The sequence below is a fragment of the Poecile atricapillus genome, chromosome Z, assembly GCF_030490865.1.
Source record: "Poecile atricapillus isolate bPoeAtr1 chromosome Z, bPoeAtr1.hap1, whole genome shotgun sequence".
Lineage (NCBI taxonomy): Eukaryota > Metazoa > Chordata > Aves > Passeriformes > Paridae > Poecile > Poecile atricapillus.
In genome coordinates, this window is record NC_081289.1 from 69,220,967 (window position 1) to 69,237,644 (window position 16,678).

Below are 16,678 nucleotides of genomic sequence, written 5' to 3' on the forward strand. Positions count from 1 at the left end.
CACTTCCGCCACTTCCTTCCGCCACTTCCGCCACTTCCTTCCGCCACTTCCGCCACTTCCTTCCTTCCTTCCGCCACTTCCTTCCTTCCTTCCGCCACTTCCTTCCTCCCTCCCTCCCTCCCTCATTTCCAGGCGAGCCTCCAACCTACTAACAAATCTTTGTGACGCTTCTATTGCTCTCACCGCTGTTACATTGCCATTATTGACATGATTACTATAACTATTACCATTTTACTTTCCCTTTCGGGCCTCGCCCGCCCCCTGGGCTGCCGGGAGCGCTTCCCGGGCCGGTGTCGCTTCCTTCCCGTGCCGGGGTCACGTCACAGCCGGCGCTGCCGGGCTCGTTCCGCCGCCGCCGCTCCCAAAGGTGCGTGCGGGACCGGACACGGGGACTCGCCCTTCCACTCCTCGGGCTTTGCTTCCTCGGGCTTTGCTTCCTCCGGGATGCGGCTCCCCCCGGGATGCGGCTCCCCCCGGGATGCGGCTCCCCCCGGGATGCGGCTCCCCCCGGGATGCGGCTCCCCCCGGGATGCGGCTCCCCCCGGGATGCGGCTCCCCCCGGGATGCGGCTCCCCCCGGGATGCGGTGTTCCGGCTCTTTGGTCCCCGCGGAGGGTCCGGTTACAGGTTTGCGAGTACCGGCACCAGCAGCCGGGGGATGATGAAGATGCCTCTGGATACACTGTACCCTGCTGGGCTCGCCGGCGGGGCCTGGGTGGTTTATCTCAAAAGTTTCCTGATAGAAGTGTTTAAAAAACGCTTCTGATGTTATTTATATAAATAAATATGTGTGTAAATATATATATATATATACACCTATATATACACATATATAAAATATATATATGTGTATATATGTGTATATATGTATGTATATATGTATAGATGTGTATATGTGTATATATGTATATATATGTGTATATATGGGTGTATATATATATGCATATATATGTGTGTTTGTATGTTTATATATGTGTATATATGTGTATATATGTATATACATATATGAGTGTATATATGTGTATATATGTATATACATATATGAGTGTATATATATGTATATATGTATGTATGCACATACATTTTTTTAATATTTTCATAAATATCTATCACATATGTTCATATATATGTATAAATATATTTGTGTAAAATATATCTTATGCATATATTCTTATATGTATGTATACACAAATATGTATCTTATATGCATATATTATATTTATGCATATATGTAGTCCATATTATTATCTATTTTATATATTTACATGCATATTTGTATATGTGTATATGGATATATGTGTGTATATATAATGTTTAATATATATATGTATACACTTAAAAGGTACAAGCTGTACATATACACAGATGTATGTGTAATATATACATATTGCATAATATGCAAGATCATTACATGCATAATTAATATCCAGTATCATTAGATACATTATATATATAACATAAAAACAATATCATTAATATAATTATCAATACAACACACCAAAGCAATACTACATACTAATGATATATTAATACCACCTTCTATTGGGTCTATATAAATATTAATATGTATTAATGTCAGCAGTATCTTAGTATTTTAACATTAATGATATATTTCTTAATATGATAATTTTAGGATATGTAATGTTATATACATAACATATATACATATTACATGTTATATACATAACATGTTAATATGATAATTTAGGATGTGCAGCATCTAAGATATTAATATAACTTCATGAGATACATGGTTATGTATAAAATATGCCGTGTTCCATAGTATATACGACATATATATATATATATTACAGTCTATTATGCTGTTATTACTATTATCTTTTAAGCTCCATTACAAATTTACATTATGGTAGCAGTCTGTAGTTTTGTGTAAGTTCTGTAAAGTATTCAGAACAGGCAATTACAGCAGGCTGTTGGATGTTATTTAAATTACCTGAAATTTGGAGTGTGGCCCTGGACCAGGTTTTGGGATGCACACTCTTGGGGGGATTACTGAACAAAATGTGTTTTCCATTGGGATGAAGGGATACTTCCCTCCTTTCTGAGATGGAATGCAGCGTGTTAGTGGCATTTTCCCCAGGTTGCCCTACTTTGGAGGAGAAAATGCATGGAAGCATTGATTGATGCAGACCATCACCCCACAGATACAGCTGGTACTGCTGATGTCATCTTTGAATTTTGATTTGTTGCAAGAACCTGATTCTCCCTGAAAGACTTCTAGAGTTATGTGCATGTGCAAAAAAAAAAAGATTTTTGTGTATTTTGCAGGCCTCCTCTGACCATCTGGTGGGGTAACAGCTGCGTGGGGATCTCCACAGCTGCAGGATTCGCTGTCCCCACTCAGGTGGGCTCCTTGGTCTGTGCTTGTGGCACCTGTTTTCCTGTCCAGCATTTCCTTGGTAGGTAATCAAATGCAGACTGCCAGAAACTTTAGTTTCCTTGATGGCCATAGCTCCTTTGGAATGAGGGACAACAGAAGATAGGTGTTTTAAATGCCATCAACATGCATTTTGATATTTGCACCTACTTGCTCCCCCCATTCTCTTTCAGCTGTTGCTGAAAAGGTAAATACTTCCAGAAAAAAGCCATCTGTGCTTGTCTACCCTTGATTGATGCTGAGACCAGGTTTATACAGATAGTTATCTCATCTAAATAATGGATGGTTTTAGTGTCACAGCTTGATTTTCCTACAGATGAGGATTTATTGGGTGATGGAGATTCTATTAACAGCAATTGAGTCCAACTTGGCTTTGCAAAACAGAGCATGGGCCAAGTTGAGACTCAAAAGAGTAATTTGTTAAATCCTTAGCATTGTGTGGTGCAGGGGAAGTTAAATTCTCAAGTTTGCATTCATCCTTCTTTACGTTTATGTATTCATTTTTTTCCCTCAAGCATATCTTCATAATTAGTGGTAGTCTAGAGAGAGATCCAGAATGATTATATGGGAAGTTTCATGCATTTTAGTGACTTTGGTATCATTTTACTTCAGTGAATAGACAGACAGGACTCTGTTTTCATTTGGTTTCTTATAAAAACATCCAGCCAGACTCATGCTAGCCCTGGAAAAAGCAGATTCTTTCTTCAGTAGCAGTACTGGTCAGTGAAGGTTTGCTGCTGGATTCTGAAGGTAGAATTGCTTGTAATCACATAAAATTGGTAAGAAGTTAAGGGACTGCTGGCTGATTTCTTTTTGTGGCGTCTCAAAGCTCAGGTAGCTGATACTGTTTTATTCATTCCCCTTCATCTGATGATTTGGTAGGAGTTATCCTCAGGACAACAGAGCATGGAGAGATCAAAAAGGGGCTATATAGGACCGAGCTGGAGTTATTTTATGCACATATGTATATGGAAGGGAGAATGTGATCTGTGAAATCTGGGCTTCATTCTTTGTGCTAGCCACAAAACAATTTGAGAGCATCTTCCTCATTTGGAAGCCTTGCTACAAAAGCTAGCAACAAAAGCATTCTTAAAAAACTTGTCAGAAAGCAGACCTTTTTTCTTCCCCCCATTTTTTATCTTGCATGTGAACAGGCCAACCTGCTGCAAATTCTCCAAGCCAAAACTGCATCTGTTCTGGATTTCTATTTATTGTGGGTTTAAAAATTTTCCACCTCTGACTGAGGCTCGTCCTGTCATCCAGATCTGCTTTTTTCCCCCGAAAGGTTCCAACCTGGTTCTTACATTTAACATGCAAAATCCCAGGCAGTTCTATTTCCACCTGGCAAAGTGAAACAAATGCAGTATCTGCCAAGGACTGTGACCTTTGGCAGTGTGAGCTGTGCCAGTCACTGCTCAGTGACAGGAATTTTACTGCTCTGCCCCTGCAGCTGACTCTTACTAATAACTGCTGTCCTTTGGCTGGCCAGGAGGATTGGTGGAGCAGTGCCCTGTCACCCATTTGATTTTTCTTGTGACTGTGGCTTAAAAGTACAGCATTAAAGTTTAGAGTCCACTGCAGTGTTCTTTCTTAGTGTTTTTTCTGGATAAACTGTCCTTTTAAAAAGAAAAGCTTTATGATACTGCTACTGTGAGATCCAGTGAAGCAAAGGAGTGCTGGGCTCTTTTTTACTGATCATCCTAAACTGTGTTTAGCAGTTGCAATGAAATCCTGCTCACTCTTAATCTGTTTGAAATTGTGACATCACAATTTATGACAATTTATTGGTATTTAGCTTTAGATAATAGAGCTACAGGTAAGTCAGGCCTGAAACTGAGCAGAAACAGTTCGGCTTTGGGTAAAAGGGTAAATTTTGGGTAAATTTTCCCAGTGTAAATTCTGATGTCAGATGATAATCACCATGCAGACTCCCTTTGGATTCTGAGGTTTTTTTTGTTTTGCTCCTCGATCCTAAAATGCCTTTTAAAGGTCACATTACCACAAAAGTTTGGAGGAAGCAGTGTCGTTATTATGCACCATGAACAGGTGACCTCAAGACTCCAGCATGGCACCCCTCAATAGCACTTAACGTACTCAAAAGAATCACAAACCCATCAATCAATTTGCTGTTTCAGAAAGGACTTGGGGCAGTGTGAATGCTTTTAATATTAGCAAGTTAAATCATCTTGGCTGCAGCTTTGTACTCGCTGCGGAACGCATTATATTAATATTCTGATTAGGTGCAGATTAGTTTTTTGATGGAATAATTCGGGTAAGTAGACTATGTCAAACACTGCAGCAAGATTACAGAGGTTCAAAGCACAGCACTTTGCATTTTTAAATGTGTAATTCCAGCTGGCATCTGTGGAGGTGGAGCGGTGTAATGCATATATGCCAGCATTTGCGTTAGGGACTTTAAAGAGGCATTTCAGCAAGGAAAACGTAGGTGTTTTGTTGTTCTTTTCTTAATGGAACTGCTGGTTTTGAGCTGCACAGTGTTTCTGGCCTGCCACGTAGTAAACCACCTCCCTGATGAACATGTTGATACTGTGAGCATAAAAACCCCGGGATGGATGTTTTGATTGTGTGTGATTTAGAGCCGCCATAGAAGCGTGGCGTTTATCCTGACATTAAATTTCATGAGCTACAACTTGGCACAGAGCACTCAGGGTTTTATTTCTGCCTGAAACAGGATGATGGTGCTCTGTTTTCTGAGCAGAGCCCTGCCACGAGTGAGGCAATCACCCAGCCCCCTGGGGAGACAACTCTGCTCAGCCAGCAGGAATAAGCCAGTGTTGACTTTATTCACCAAGGTAAGAGCTATTTACACAATAAAGCTGGGCAAGACTGTGTGTTTATCAGCTCTGATACAAAGGAATCACAGATTAAATGGCTTGTACTTGCCTTTTTTTTTGTACCCCCCTTCAAAGTAGTATTTACTTAGTGGGTTTCTGCACACCAGGCTTCGCAGCACAGTCCTGCTCTCATTGTAGCAAGCAAGAATTGGCAATCAACAAATATTTCAGGACAGTTTTGCTTCAGTGACTCTATGGTTCATTTACTGGTTGAAGATTTGGCCCAGCTGCCAGTGTTTCACCCTGAAAATGGAGAACAGAGATGAATTGTTACACACACAATCTGCCAGCCACGAGCATCGGCAGCCAAAGCAGGCTCTTCAAAGTTCTCATGTTTAATTTCAGCACCACCTGTGAGACTGTAAAATGTATCCAAATAGTGCTGGGAGCACGTGAGGGAAAAGTAGATTTTGTTTTACCTTCTTTTTGCTTTATTGGCAACAAATAAAAGGCGTGTAGGGTTCCTAAGCATATTTAGAAAACAGATGAGATTAGAAGGAAGGGTCATTTGTGGACTGTCACATTCCATGAATTGTTTTTATTACCTGCATAGTTCTGGAGCTTTATAAAGGATGGCACAGGGTGAGTTATGCTGAATTTATGTGGCTGTTGCAGCTTTCAAGAGGAGAATAACTACAAATGCAAAGCACTGAGAGTGCTGATATCAGTGTGGTGGTTTTAAATACGATTAAAATAATTTCCTCCTCCTGCTCAGTGTTTGTTCATTCCATCAGTAACCACACAGAAGTGTTTAAACTGTGTGACAAATGAATAGGTTAAAAATAATAGGTCAGCATCCATTTAATAATAAGAACTATAAAGTTGCAGCTTTCTCTCCCCCTGCCCAATTCAGAACTCTTTCATCATTCAAATGGGGTAAGGTAGGGAATAATGCTCTTACCTTTGGGTTAATAATTGGGAAAAAAAGCTCTTTGTGTCTTAAAATTCCTAACTACTAAGGCACTGTGTGAAATTGTATTTTCTAGTAGCAGATTTCCAGCAGTTCTCTGAAATGGCCTTTTGTAGAAGGTGTTTTTAACTCTGAATGTTGACTGTTAATTTTAAATGTTCACTGGCAACCACAAAGAAAACTGCAGACTATAAAAAAAATTAATCTGTGCTGTTAGCTTATGCTAATTGACCCCTTGTTTGCCTCCTTCTTATTTTTACTGAGGAGAAAAGGGGAGGAGAAAGCAGAAGGGAGCTATGACTTCTGGATCAAACTGATGGAAACAACCAAATGGGTTTCACATTTCAGTCCCCTTTTCTGACCACCCCAGGATTTGTGCAACAATTGCTTACATAAATCTGCTTTTAAACAAGATTTCACTGTTAAAATAATTCCATTTTTATTTTAAACCAGTACCACCCAGTGCCTAAGCTTGCCACGTGGGTAACACCATATTTTTTTCCTAAAAGCTAGCTTTGCCAAATGCATTGATGTACCTGGTACTTCAGGAAGCTCTCCACAGGCCCAGAGGAGCCAGGTGTGTCCTGTTTTAACTGGAAGGAGCCTGGTGTGTCACAAAACTGATGTGCAGGATCCAGGGCCATTCCTTTCAGTCACCAGTATCTGTTAAGCCAGTCCCTCCAAAAGTAACTTTTCAGGACTATGAGGAACACAGCACTTTAGTGTCCTGGGCTCATCCATGTGGGAAAGGCAATTTAAATGAGATCTAATTAAAAGTAGAGTGTTTAATCCGAAGTAATTCACATTCAGGAAATAAAAAGTAGCTGTTTCAGATTAACTTCATATTTGAACAAGCCCTAGGAAGACTTTTCAGTGGAAAAAGGAGAAGAAGGTCTTTTCCAGCTGTGGAAGTTTTTTTGGGGCAGAGGGACAGAGTGATCACATTCACCTCCAAATACTTTACCATGTGAATTACAGGCCAAATGCTGCTGTTGCAAACATTGGAGCAGCATGCCTTCATTTGAGTCACTTCTTCAGATACTCAACCCTAGTGGAAGATGAGGGAGTTTTCAAAAATGGGAGGGTTCTTTTGACCCCACCACAGGTCAAAACACTGCAGTTGTTTGCCATTTCTCCCTGCTGGAGGTGCTGTCCTTCCAGCTCTGCTCAATTTCTCCCAGGCAAAGCCAAACAGGTTATCTTAAATTGCCTTCTTCTCCCATTTGAGCTGAGCCATGTGTCTTGATCTGAGACAGGCTGGAAGTTACTTCTGTGGCTTCCTCATTCCTCTTTTAGCAGGAATGGGACCTGCAGCTGTCTTCATTTGGTGATGACAGTGCTTTGAGTATTCATTGCTGACCAAAATGAGGGGTCTCTGCAGGACCTTTCAGACCATTGCCTTGGATCAGCTTTCAGAAGACTGTTAATTTCCTCCATGAGGAATGGAATAGCAGATGTAAAATAATTAAATTCAGTGTCTGGATAGTTTGTTGGGCTTTTTTTCATCCATACTGCACTGATAAATAAAGTTTTAGAAAGCCCTAGGACAGGGGTAGGGTGCAGGGAAGGGAATGTGCATTTACAGTAATGAATGCTCCTGTCTGGGTGTGTTATTTTACAGCACAAACAACTTTTGTGTTTTACTGCATGCTTTAAGCTACTCTGAATGTTTTCATTTAGAAACCATGCCCTCTGTGTGATGAAGCAAAAGAAGTTCTTGAGCCATACAAGAAAAGGGTAATGTATGGAAATATTGTATATGTTTTCTATATGGAAAGAACAGTTAATCAGGATTCTTTCTTTGTAAAAAGAAAATTGCTTGGGTTTATTTGCATCAGTTAGTCTTTCATGGATGACCTCTTCAAGGCTATTTCAGCACTGATTTACATAAAACTCATTATCCAAAAGCATTTTGTGACAATGCTACAACTATTGGCAAACTAAACCAATATACACCGTGTTGCAGTAGTTCTTGAAAACACCCCTTTTGTAAATACTGTTGCCTTTTCTGAAGGAGGAGTTTGCAACTTTTAGGAGGCAGGTAATGGTATAATTTAGGAAGGATGTGACTAAGTGGGCTTTGAATGTTTGAGCTATGTGTGACTGCAGTTTTTGCTGCTCTTCAGCCAGGTTTTGATCTCTGTGTTGAAGGATGAAACCTTTAATGGAACCATTAAGAGCTGTTGCTCTCTGCTGCCTGTTTTGTTCCCAGCTGTGTGTTTGTTGAGGTTGCTGCCCACAGGAGAGTGGTTCTGCAGTAGAACAAGTGGAACAAGAATATTCTGGGTTAGGGAGAGAGTCCCTTGTAGAGAGGCAGCCAAGGGTTGTGGCTACATGTATTTTGTACTCAAAAAACTTGTCTACAACACAAAGAATAAATTCACAGTCTCCAAGAAAACAGCCTTGCATTTCTGAGGAAAACACTGATCAGAAGACAAGCAGATACTGTTTTTCAGTGTCCAGCAGGAGCTGACATATTTCTTTTCTGCCACAGTTTATTCTGCTGGAGGTGGATATTACTCTTCCAGAGAACTCTGCGTGGTATGATAAATACAAATATGACATACCTGTTTTTCACTTCAATGGGAAGTTCTTAATGAAGCATCAGGTCGACATCCAAAAGTTTGAGGACCGACTTAGGAAGCTGGAGTTGCAAAGTGAGGGAAGCCAGTGAAGAAAACGCTGCTGCTCTGATGCAGATCTCAAAGGTGAAAAGATCTGTGAGAAAAAAACCAAAACCATCTTCATTACCTGGCCTTAAATGTCTTATGACATACGAGCAGGAAAGACTTGTGTTCTATTTTGTATTAATCACCCAGCCCAGCTGCACCACCTTTTCTGTGCCATTTCATTTGCTGCCCTGTTTTGGGCTGTTTTTTCACTGACAGAATAAAAGCTGCTCCGTAACAGCAGATGAAGTAAACTCTGTTTGTTTGGGGCTTTCATGGCCACCTTTGGGTAGTGGGGGGTGATAGAAGGGTGGTTTCTTCCAGAAGCTGCTGGAAACTTCCCCTGTGTCCAGCTGAGCCAACACCAGCCAGCTCCAGGATGGACCCCCTGATCAGGGAGAAAGAGACAATGTTTAATAAAATGACCACAAACCTCATTCTCCATCTCCAAACAGGAAGAGAAGATTGAGTTAAGCTGAGCCTGGGAAGGAGGGAAGGGTGGGACAAAGGAGTTTTTAAGATTTCGTTTTTCCTTGTCTTTATCCTACTGTGATTTGATTGGTAATAAACTAATTTCCCTATGTCAAGTCTGTTTTGCCTGTGGCAGTGATCAGTGACTGATCTCTCTCTGTGTTCTCATCTCAACCCATGAGCCTTTTATTGCATTTTCTCTCCCCTGCCCAGCTGGTGAAGGGACTGGTAGGGTGACTTTTGTGGGTGTGTGGCACCCAGCCAGGATCAGTGTTTAAAAGATGATTAGCAGGTGTAGACTGTAGATATGTAGGAGACTTTTTTAAAGAAGTCTATGAGCCTATCCTAAATGATAATTTGAAATGCAAATGGGGGCATTTACTGTAAAGTTAAAAGGACACTGATTAAAGACCACACACTCTCACTGGAATTGTATCTACAGAATGATCATCACAAGTGGATACAACTACTGCTAACACCTAACACTGAATAGTTTATTTGTCACATTTCAGTTCTGTCTGCTGCACAGCTGCAAATCCATTTTTCATGTGGCAAAAATGCCATTTTATCAAGGATTGCTGCAGTTACTTCAGAGCCCCCTAGGCAATGCAGGTCTGTGAAGGAGACAGAAAGCCCAAGTTAAACGTGTTTGCAGGAAGAAAAGAATGACAGATTCAGGAAAAGTCAACCATTTTAGGTTAAATAGTCTGGAGAAAGTTGCTGGTATTTTTCATGTACTTAATAGAAGAAGCTAATCCCTACCTGCTGCGTTTCTGTTCTTCTTATTGTGATGATATTCAGTCTTGTCACTGCGAATTTAAGCAGGTTCACTTGACAGATGTGTCTTCACTGGGGGAAGAATCCAGATGCAATGCCTGGCTGGAACAGCAGACTGAAATACAGCAGGATTCATGTCAGACTCTGAAGTTTTGGAGTATGGTTTAATAAGAAGTCAGCTGATCTGCTGTGGGGAAAATGGGATGTTCCTTCATGGCCTCACCCTGCAGTGTCTTTAGCATTTGACAGATAAATTGCAATTTGGTGTATTCCCCAAGATGAGAAAGTTCTGGGGGCTGGGGAGTAAGAAATTAAAACTTTCTTCCAGCTTAGCAGCTTCAGTCCACTCAGGTTGGGGTCTGAAACTGTCCAAGATTTCCCAGGAGGGAGGCTTGTGCCATTTTTATAGCAGAGAACTTGAGGTAAGTTCAGCCAGATCATGGATCCACAGTATTTTTCATCACCATTAGCAGAAGAACAGGGCTCTAGAGACAAAATCTTCCATACTTTCTGCAGTTCATAATGCTACAGTCAAACTTCTAACTGTTCCACGGGGTTACTTTAAAATAAAAGATCTGAATTACCTCTGTATCAGCAAGTTCCACTTGCTTTTCTTCTATGATTTCTATGGTTTCAGAGGGCCCAGGTTTTTCCCTTACTGAAGTTTTGTGATAAGAGAGCTGCATAGAGCACTTGTCAACCATAGCTCAAGTGCTCTTCTAAAATATAACAGCATTATCTCAAAGATAGGGACAACAGAGGTCATGTGGACTCACCCCATTTCCCAAAATATGTAACAGACAGAGACTGGCAGAGCTCTCAGAAAGAATTTTGCCTTTGTTTTATTTTAGTAAGGTCTGTTTTGGGAAGAGGAAAAAAAAAAAAAGTTAAAACCAAACTTCTTAATCATTTTAAAGTTGATGAATCCCTTGCTCCTTTTTCTGTCAGACTGGAGATTTTCTTCTGAGGCCAGTGCCAGATACTTTTTCCCCATTTATTTTCTAAAGTGAATGATAACAGGATTTCCATAATAGCTTTTGTCCATTGCATAGCTCTTATGAGTGAGATGGAGCTTTTCCATTAGGGCTGTGCTGCCAGAAACCTTCCAGTGGTTATACTGGACTACACTTTTAAGAGAATGGAAACCCTCTTTTCATCAGTTTGGACACAGGGGCAGGGAGGTGGGAATGTGTCAATAGGGAGTGTTGGTGGCACAACCTCACCTTCCTTTTCCAAAAGCAAGGAAGGATGCATCATATATAAATTTGAGTTGGTTTTTTTTTTTTAATACTTTTTGAATGTAGGAAGTGCAGCAGTCTCCCAGCACGTGCATCTCTCTAATCAAATGTGTTAAAGTATAATACAGATATTAAAATGAGAAGGTATATGCCCCTGCTGAATATATATTTATGGAGCAATATGCAACTCCGTGAAAACTGGCAATTTACTCTTTTGACTGTGAGTATTGGCAGGAGTACAAAACCTTGTAATGCACTATCTCTGTAGTAAAAGGAAGCTTGAACACAAGATAGATTTATTTCCCATTTCTGGCCAATTAAAAAGCACATAGACAATGTCCCATCTTCTTCCAGTAACTATAAAAAAAAAAAAAAAAATACCCACTGGGCTCGCTTTCTTTTATGTTCTGCTTCTCTGACTCTTTCTTTGTGTCTTTAAAATGTACACAAGATGTGGAAGAAAATGTGTCATTTCTTCTAGGCACAGCACTCCAGGCGCAGTGTCTTCCTGTCCAACTGTGATACATAATCTCAGATTCAGCTGTAATCACATGGCCATCTGGATTAACCACACGTGGAAATAAACAAAGCCCCATGTGCAAGTGTTTACAAGATCATATATCTTTCTTTTTTTTTTTTTTTTAATATAATTTTTGTTTTTTCCCCTTTTTAAATTTCAGTGTCAGTATCACTTTCTGGGCAGTTTTGCTTTATAATCTACCAGTAACATCTCTTTCCTTTTCCATCATGCCCTGCTGGCAAGAAGCCTCCATCCCATTCTTGTGAAGCTGCTTTACCTTGTAGACCCTGAGTTTTTGAGAGTCATGAACAGTTTCCAGTTAGGGAACTCCAGCTGAATAAAGGCTTGAGCTGCTTTTGGCAAAAAAATCATGGTAAGAGCAACAAAATCATTCTTTATCCTCTATCCTCACCTCTTGTAGCGCTTCAGATCAAATCCTGGTTCTTGGTCTGGATCTTCCAGAGGGAAATGACATATGACCAGGCCATCCAAAAAGAGTTCCTGCAGGAGACAAATACTCTCAGCTCTCTGTCTTGTCCATGGGATGGACTGCAGGGACTGAAGACACTCCAGACCTCCTTCATTTTCCTTCAGTGCTGCCTTCTGGGGCACATATGGTTGATTGGAAGGATAAAAACTAAATCCCTCCCAGTTGTACACAAATCTCACTGAAATAAGGCACAACTGCATCCACCCGCTTCTCCTGGGGAGAAGGCAAAATAACAATGTGAGAAATGAGAAAAGTGAGAAAGAAAGTGGATTACTGCAATGCACCTAGACACCAGGTCAGGGTGTGCAAAATTCAGGGTCTTGTCACAGGCCAGGTAGTTTCAGCCTGCCACCTAAAGAAATGAGACTTGGGCCACGTAATCTTGTGTCAGTCCAATCCTTTCCCTTCCTTTCTCCCCTTCCTGAGTCCCTCCCAGGAATATTTAACCTAGGGACCAGTTCAAAAAGGTGATACAGCTGAGGGGTTTTTTTCCTTGAAGGTTTTTGTGGGCTTTTTTTTGTTTTGTTTTGTTTTGGGTATATTTTTTATTTTTATTTGTTTGGGTTTTGTTGTGTTTTGAATGGTTTTTGTGGGTTTTTTTGGGTTTAGTTTTGCTTTGATTTGGGTTGGGTTTTTTCCCTTAGTATGACATTCCCTGGAGATTTGCTCCCAGAAGGGTGGCACAAATCTCCCCATCCAGGGGAGAAAGGCATGGTGAATCAAACCACATAGATACACAAAGGTTTGATTTCGACACTAGGCACTAATTCAGGCTCCTTCTCCAGGAGGTGAGACATTTCAACAAGATCCCCAAGGTGCCAGGAGCTGAAGCTGCAGATCTGTTTGCAAGGCTGAGATCCCAGCGACTTCACTGATGTCCCTGCTGCGTTGAGCACCTGCATTTCTGCTTAATTTACCTTACCTGCCTCCTGCTAAGGTGTGCTGGGTGACTTGGACAACCCATGCCGGGCTCTCCCTTTTTATTTTGATGCACAGGCAGCGCCTGAGTGCTGTCTTCACTTCCACCTGGAAGTGCAGCTGTGTCGCCGAGGGTAAGCATGAAGGTGCAAGTAGAGGTGGGCAATTTATTTTTGGCTTCACTGGCAGGAGAGCAAACTAAGGGCAACTCCTTCCTGTCCCTGTGATGTGCCTTCTAGTAAAATTTTAGTACCTCTTGCTGCTTAAATGGGCAGATGTATTCAGGGAACACAGCAATTTTACGAAATACCATCTCAGCCCTGCAATAGTCCTTTATCTCGGAACAAAGCGAGCACGACAGCGGCAGCGAAATGCCGAACTGTGGTTAGGCAAGGAAAAACATTAGCCTTGGGGTTTATCCACCGCTATCTTTGGAACTCGGAGCTGTCGTTTTCGATGCAGCTTCAGCTGGGTCTCAGCGGCTCGGACGCTCCCACTGGCATCAGCATCATCCGGAACATCTCCGGAGTCGCAGCCGGCTCCGGGAAGGCTCCTTCCCTCTCGGACCGTGGGGACGGCTCTTCGGAGCTCTTTAACTCCCGTGCCACGAGGAAACGATGGATGCCTTCATCCCCCGCACTGCTCCAGGCTCGCAGGGAGCTGCCGCTACCCGTCCGCTCCTTTGTGTCGCTGCTGCTCCGCGGGTACCGCCGGGGGAGGAGGAGGAGGAGGAGGAGGAGGAGGAGGAGGAGGAGGAGGAGGAGGAGGAGGTGGAGTTGATGGCAGCGAGGTCCAGTGGCCACAGCCGAGCCAGAGGCACATTTTGGCTGCTTCGTCCGTGTTTTTGGAAGGAGAGCTGAGGGTCCGGCTGGAGGAACAAGTAAGTGTGACTGGGCACACGGGAATGACAATTCGCAGCTCTGGGTGGGTGGAGGGGGTTGGCGTTTTCTGTGCGGGAGTAAATTGCTGCTGTTCTCCTCTTCTTCTTCTTCTTCTTCCTGCTATTATTGCCATCATCATCATCATCATTATTGTCGTTGTCGTTTGCAGTAGTTGAAGTGAGGTTTGGCTTTAACTCTTTGAGTAAAGAGAAAGAAGCAAAGGCATGTGAGGAGTAGAAAAGTCCAGCGGGAAGCGATCTGGGCTGGGAGCTCTTTCGGGCAGAATCCCCTGCGGGACTTTGGAGCCGGGGAGGCAGGAAATACGGATGCTTTATATCCCAGAGGATGTGACAAACTGTAGCCATTTCTGGGATTCAGACCAGGAATTCCAGGTCCTTTTTGCCTTTGTATATTTTTTTTTTTCCAATCATTTTTCCTTTTAATTGCCGGGGATCATAGGGTTCTTTGCAGATGTAAGGGATTATGAAACTACTCGGTCATGTACCCGCACATGCCAGAGGAGTTTAACTTCCAATGCCAGGCAATTGTTTAAACTTAAATTTAACCCCGTGTTGCAGCCTCTGGGGCTGCTGATGGTGCACGCAGGGTCTTTGCCAAGCAGAGTCTCAACTTGACTCTACAGGGCAACCCAGCCATTCCCAAGGCATCAAAACAGTGAAAGCAGAGCATATTTTCCCATTAGAGATTACTTGTTTTGGCAAGGATGTTTACAGCCTGTCCAAGGTCCATTGGAATAAACAGGAAAAACTCTCACTGACGATGACTCATGTCCGTGGGCTTTGGACCAGTGCACGGTGTTGGAAAAGTGCTTTGCCAAGTGGAACTCTGTAGGTAACCCTCCCACAGCCCCCCTGGCTTGTGAAGGGAGTGGGATGAGGTGGAGAGTGGTGTCAGACAGTAACCTGTGGGTTTGTGCCTTGCTGTAAATACATTTGCTAATTGCATGTGTGTTCCTTAGGGTTTTACATGTCATTGATCTTTAATTAATTGCTAATGGCTTACTCCGCTGCTGTTTGCCAGGCTGATGAGGCAAATTGCAGCCCGTCTTTCTGCAGTAATTATTGCTGTGATGGCATCTTGGGGTGTGCAGGGTCTGCTCTGAAACTTCCTGGTCGTGGGGCGCTTGTGTCTGGGAGTTTGCAGGCATCAGACTCACCTGGGAATTCACAGATCTGCTGGCTGCCCAATTTCCCTGTCAGAAGGGACTTTTTCTAATACCTTTTCTGATCTCTTGCTTATCACAGGCCACAGGATTTCACAAACAAACCCTGCATCAAGCTCACGACTCCTGTGAGGTCTCCACTTGCCCTTATGGACAGGCTCCATCCATGGCAGGGCTTCAAGCGTGTTTGAGCCACTGCCTGGTGGCTCAGAGGCCTGAGCTCTGAAAGGGTGAGTAATATCTTCCATTTAAAATGACTGCAATTAGGCTGAGAGCTGTTTTGATCTACCAAAATAGGGCTTTGCAAATAATGCCAATTAGAACACACCAGGGGAAGGTTGTTGTGGCACTTTCTCTCTGAATTTCTGTGGACTCTTCTTCTCTGCAGCAGACACAAAGAGATGGTTTCTGTAGTAGCAGAAACTTCACCTCTGTTTGCAAACTCATCTACCTAGTATGTTCTTTGCACTCCTGCAAAGAGTTTCAAACTGTTTCTGAATGATGTTCTGAAGGGATTCATCCTCAGACCACCATTGATCAGATGACAATATTACCCTAAAGATGACTCCAGCTAGTTGGAGCAGGCCCAGAAGAGCCATTGTGGGCATCCTTGCCTCAAAATAAAACAGATTATAGACCAGTGAAAAGTATCTGAGAGCATCAAAAAAGTGGTCACGGCTGATTTCTGCTGCCAGGGGGGTGTTCTGCTTTCCTTATGGAAGCTGGCAAGAAGAAATGCTGCTGCTGCTTAGACCCACAGGTCTGAAAGGGAGGGAAATTGTTTGTGGCACAGTGCAGGAAGGCTTGTCAGAAAATCAGAGTGCTGAAAACCCACAAAGTGATAAAAAGAACGCTTTTCAAGGGATCCTTGCATTGCTCCCAAGCCATGCCCGCTGTGTCAGCCCCCTTGGTGCTGTGCTATAGAGATTTTTTTTGTGTCCTTGCTATGGGACACCCCTCCACACACCAAGGAATCTCATATCTTTCTTTCTTGTGATTATTGAACCTGTTTTCACAGCAAAACAAAGCAACAGGAAGGGGAAAAGAGTATCTGGTATCTCTCCCACTTTGCTCTCATTTAAGCTTCGTGCAAGGCAATGTAGACCAGAATTAATTACTAATTCTAATTATACTTTGTGTCTTGGCGATATTGATGATATTTTCAATTTCTAATTTATGCATGTGCAGTTTTTTTTTTTTTTTCCTTTTCCTTTTTTTATTTTACCACTGCAGCAACGAAGCCAGCAAAGCTCTTAAAAACATGCCTATTTTAAGCCTGCCAGCAGTCCCTTTGACTTAATTCAGCTGAGTGGCCCAGGGTGGCCCAGGGCAATTGTTTAATATAAAATTCTCTCTGTCCTGATGGCAG

General features: G+C 42.4%; 2 protein-coding genes across 7 annotated transcripts in view; both read left to right on the plus strand.

Moving 5' to 3' along the window:
• Positions 1 to 202: 202 nt before the first annotated feature.
• On the plus strand, positions 203 to 9,404 carry CZH5orf63 (chromosome Z C5orf63 homolog). The gene is made up of 5 exons (XM_058865001.1): positions 203 to 367; positions 2,289 to 2,419; positions 5,090 to 5,210; positions 7,843 to 7,899; positions 8,657 to 9,404. Exons 3-5 carry the CDS (start codon positions 5,091 to 5,093, stop codon positions 8,834 to 8,836), a joined length of 357 nt encoding a protein of 118 aa, XP_058720984.1. The 5' UTR covers positions 203 to 367; positions 2,289 to 2,419; position 5,090; the 3' UTR covers positions 8,837 to 9,404.
• Positions 9,405 to 14,002: 4,598 nt separating this feature from the next.
• The window catches only part of MARCHF3 (membrane associated ring-CH-type finger 3), a 57,286-nt gene continuing 54,610 nt past the window's right edge, over positions 14,003 to 16,678 (plus strand). For all 6 annotated transcript variants that reach the window (XM_058864996.1, XM_058864995.1, XM_058864994.1 and 3 more), the window contains exons 1-2: positions 14,003 to 14,125; positions 15,392 to 15,539. The gene's annotated coding sequence lies outside the window, so the exon portion shown is untranslated. The remainder of the gene's footprint in view (positions 14,126 to 15,391; positions 15,540 to 16,678) is intronic.

Coding starts and splice junctions, on each gene's coding strand:
- CZH5orf63 (XM_058865001.1), top strand. CDS start 5,091: ATGATGGTGCTCTGTTTTCTGAGCAGAGCCCTGCCACGAGTGAGGCAA. Junction 5,211..7,842: donor TGTTGACTTTATTCACCAAG/GTAAGAGCTATT, acceptor GTTTTCATTTAG/AAACCATGCCCTCTGTGTGA. Junction 7,900..8,656: donor TTGAGCCATACAAGAAAAGG/GTAATGTATGGA, acceptor TTTCTGCCACAG/TTTATTCTGCTGGAGGTGGA.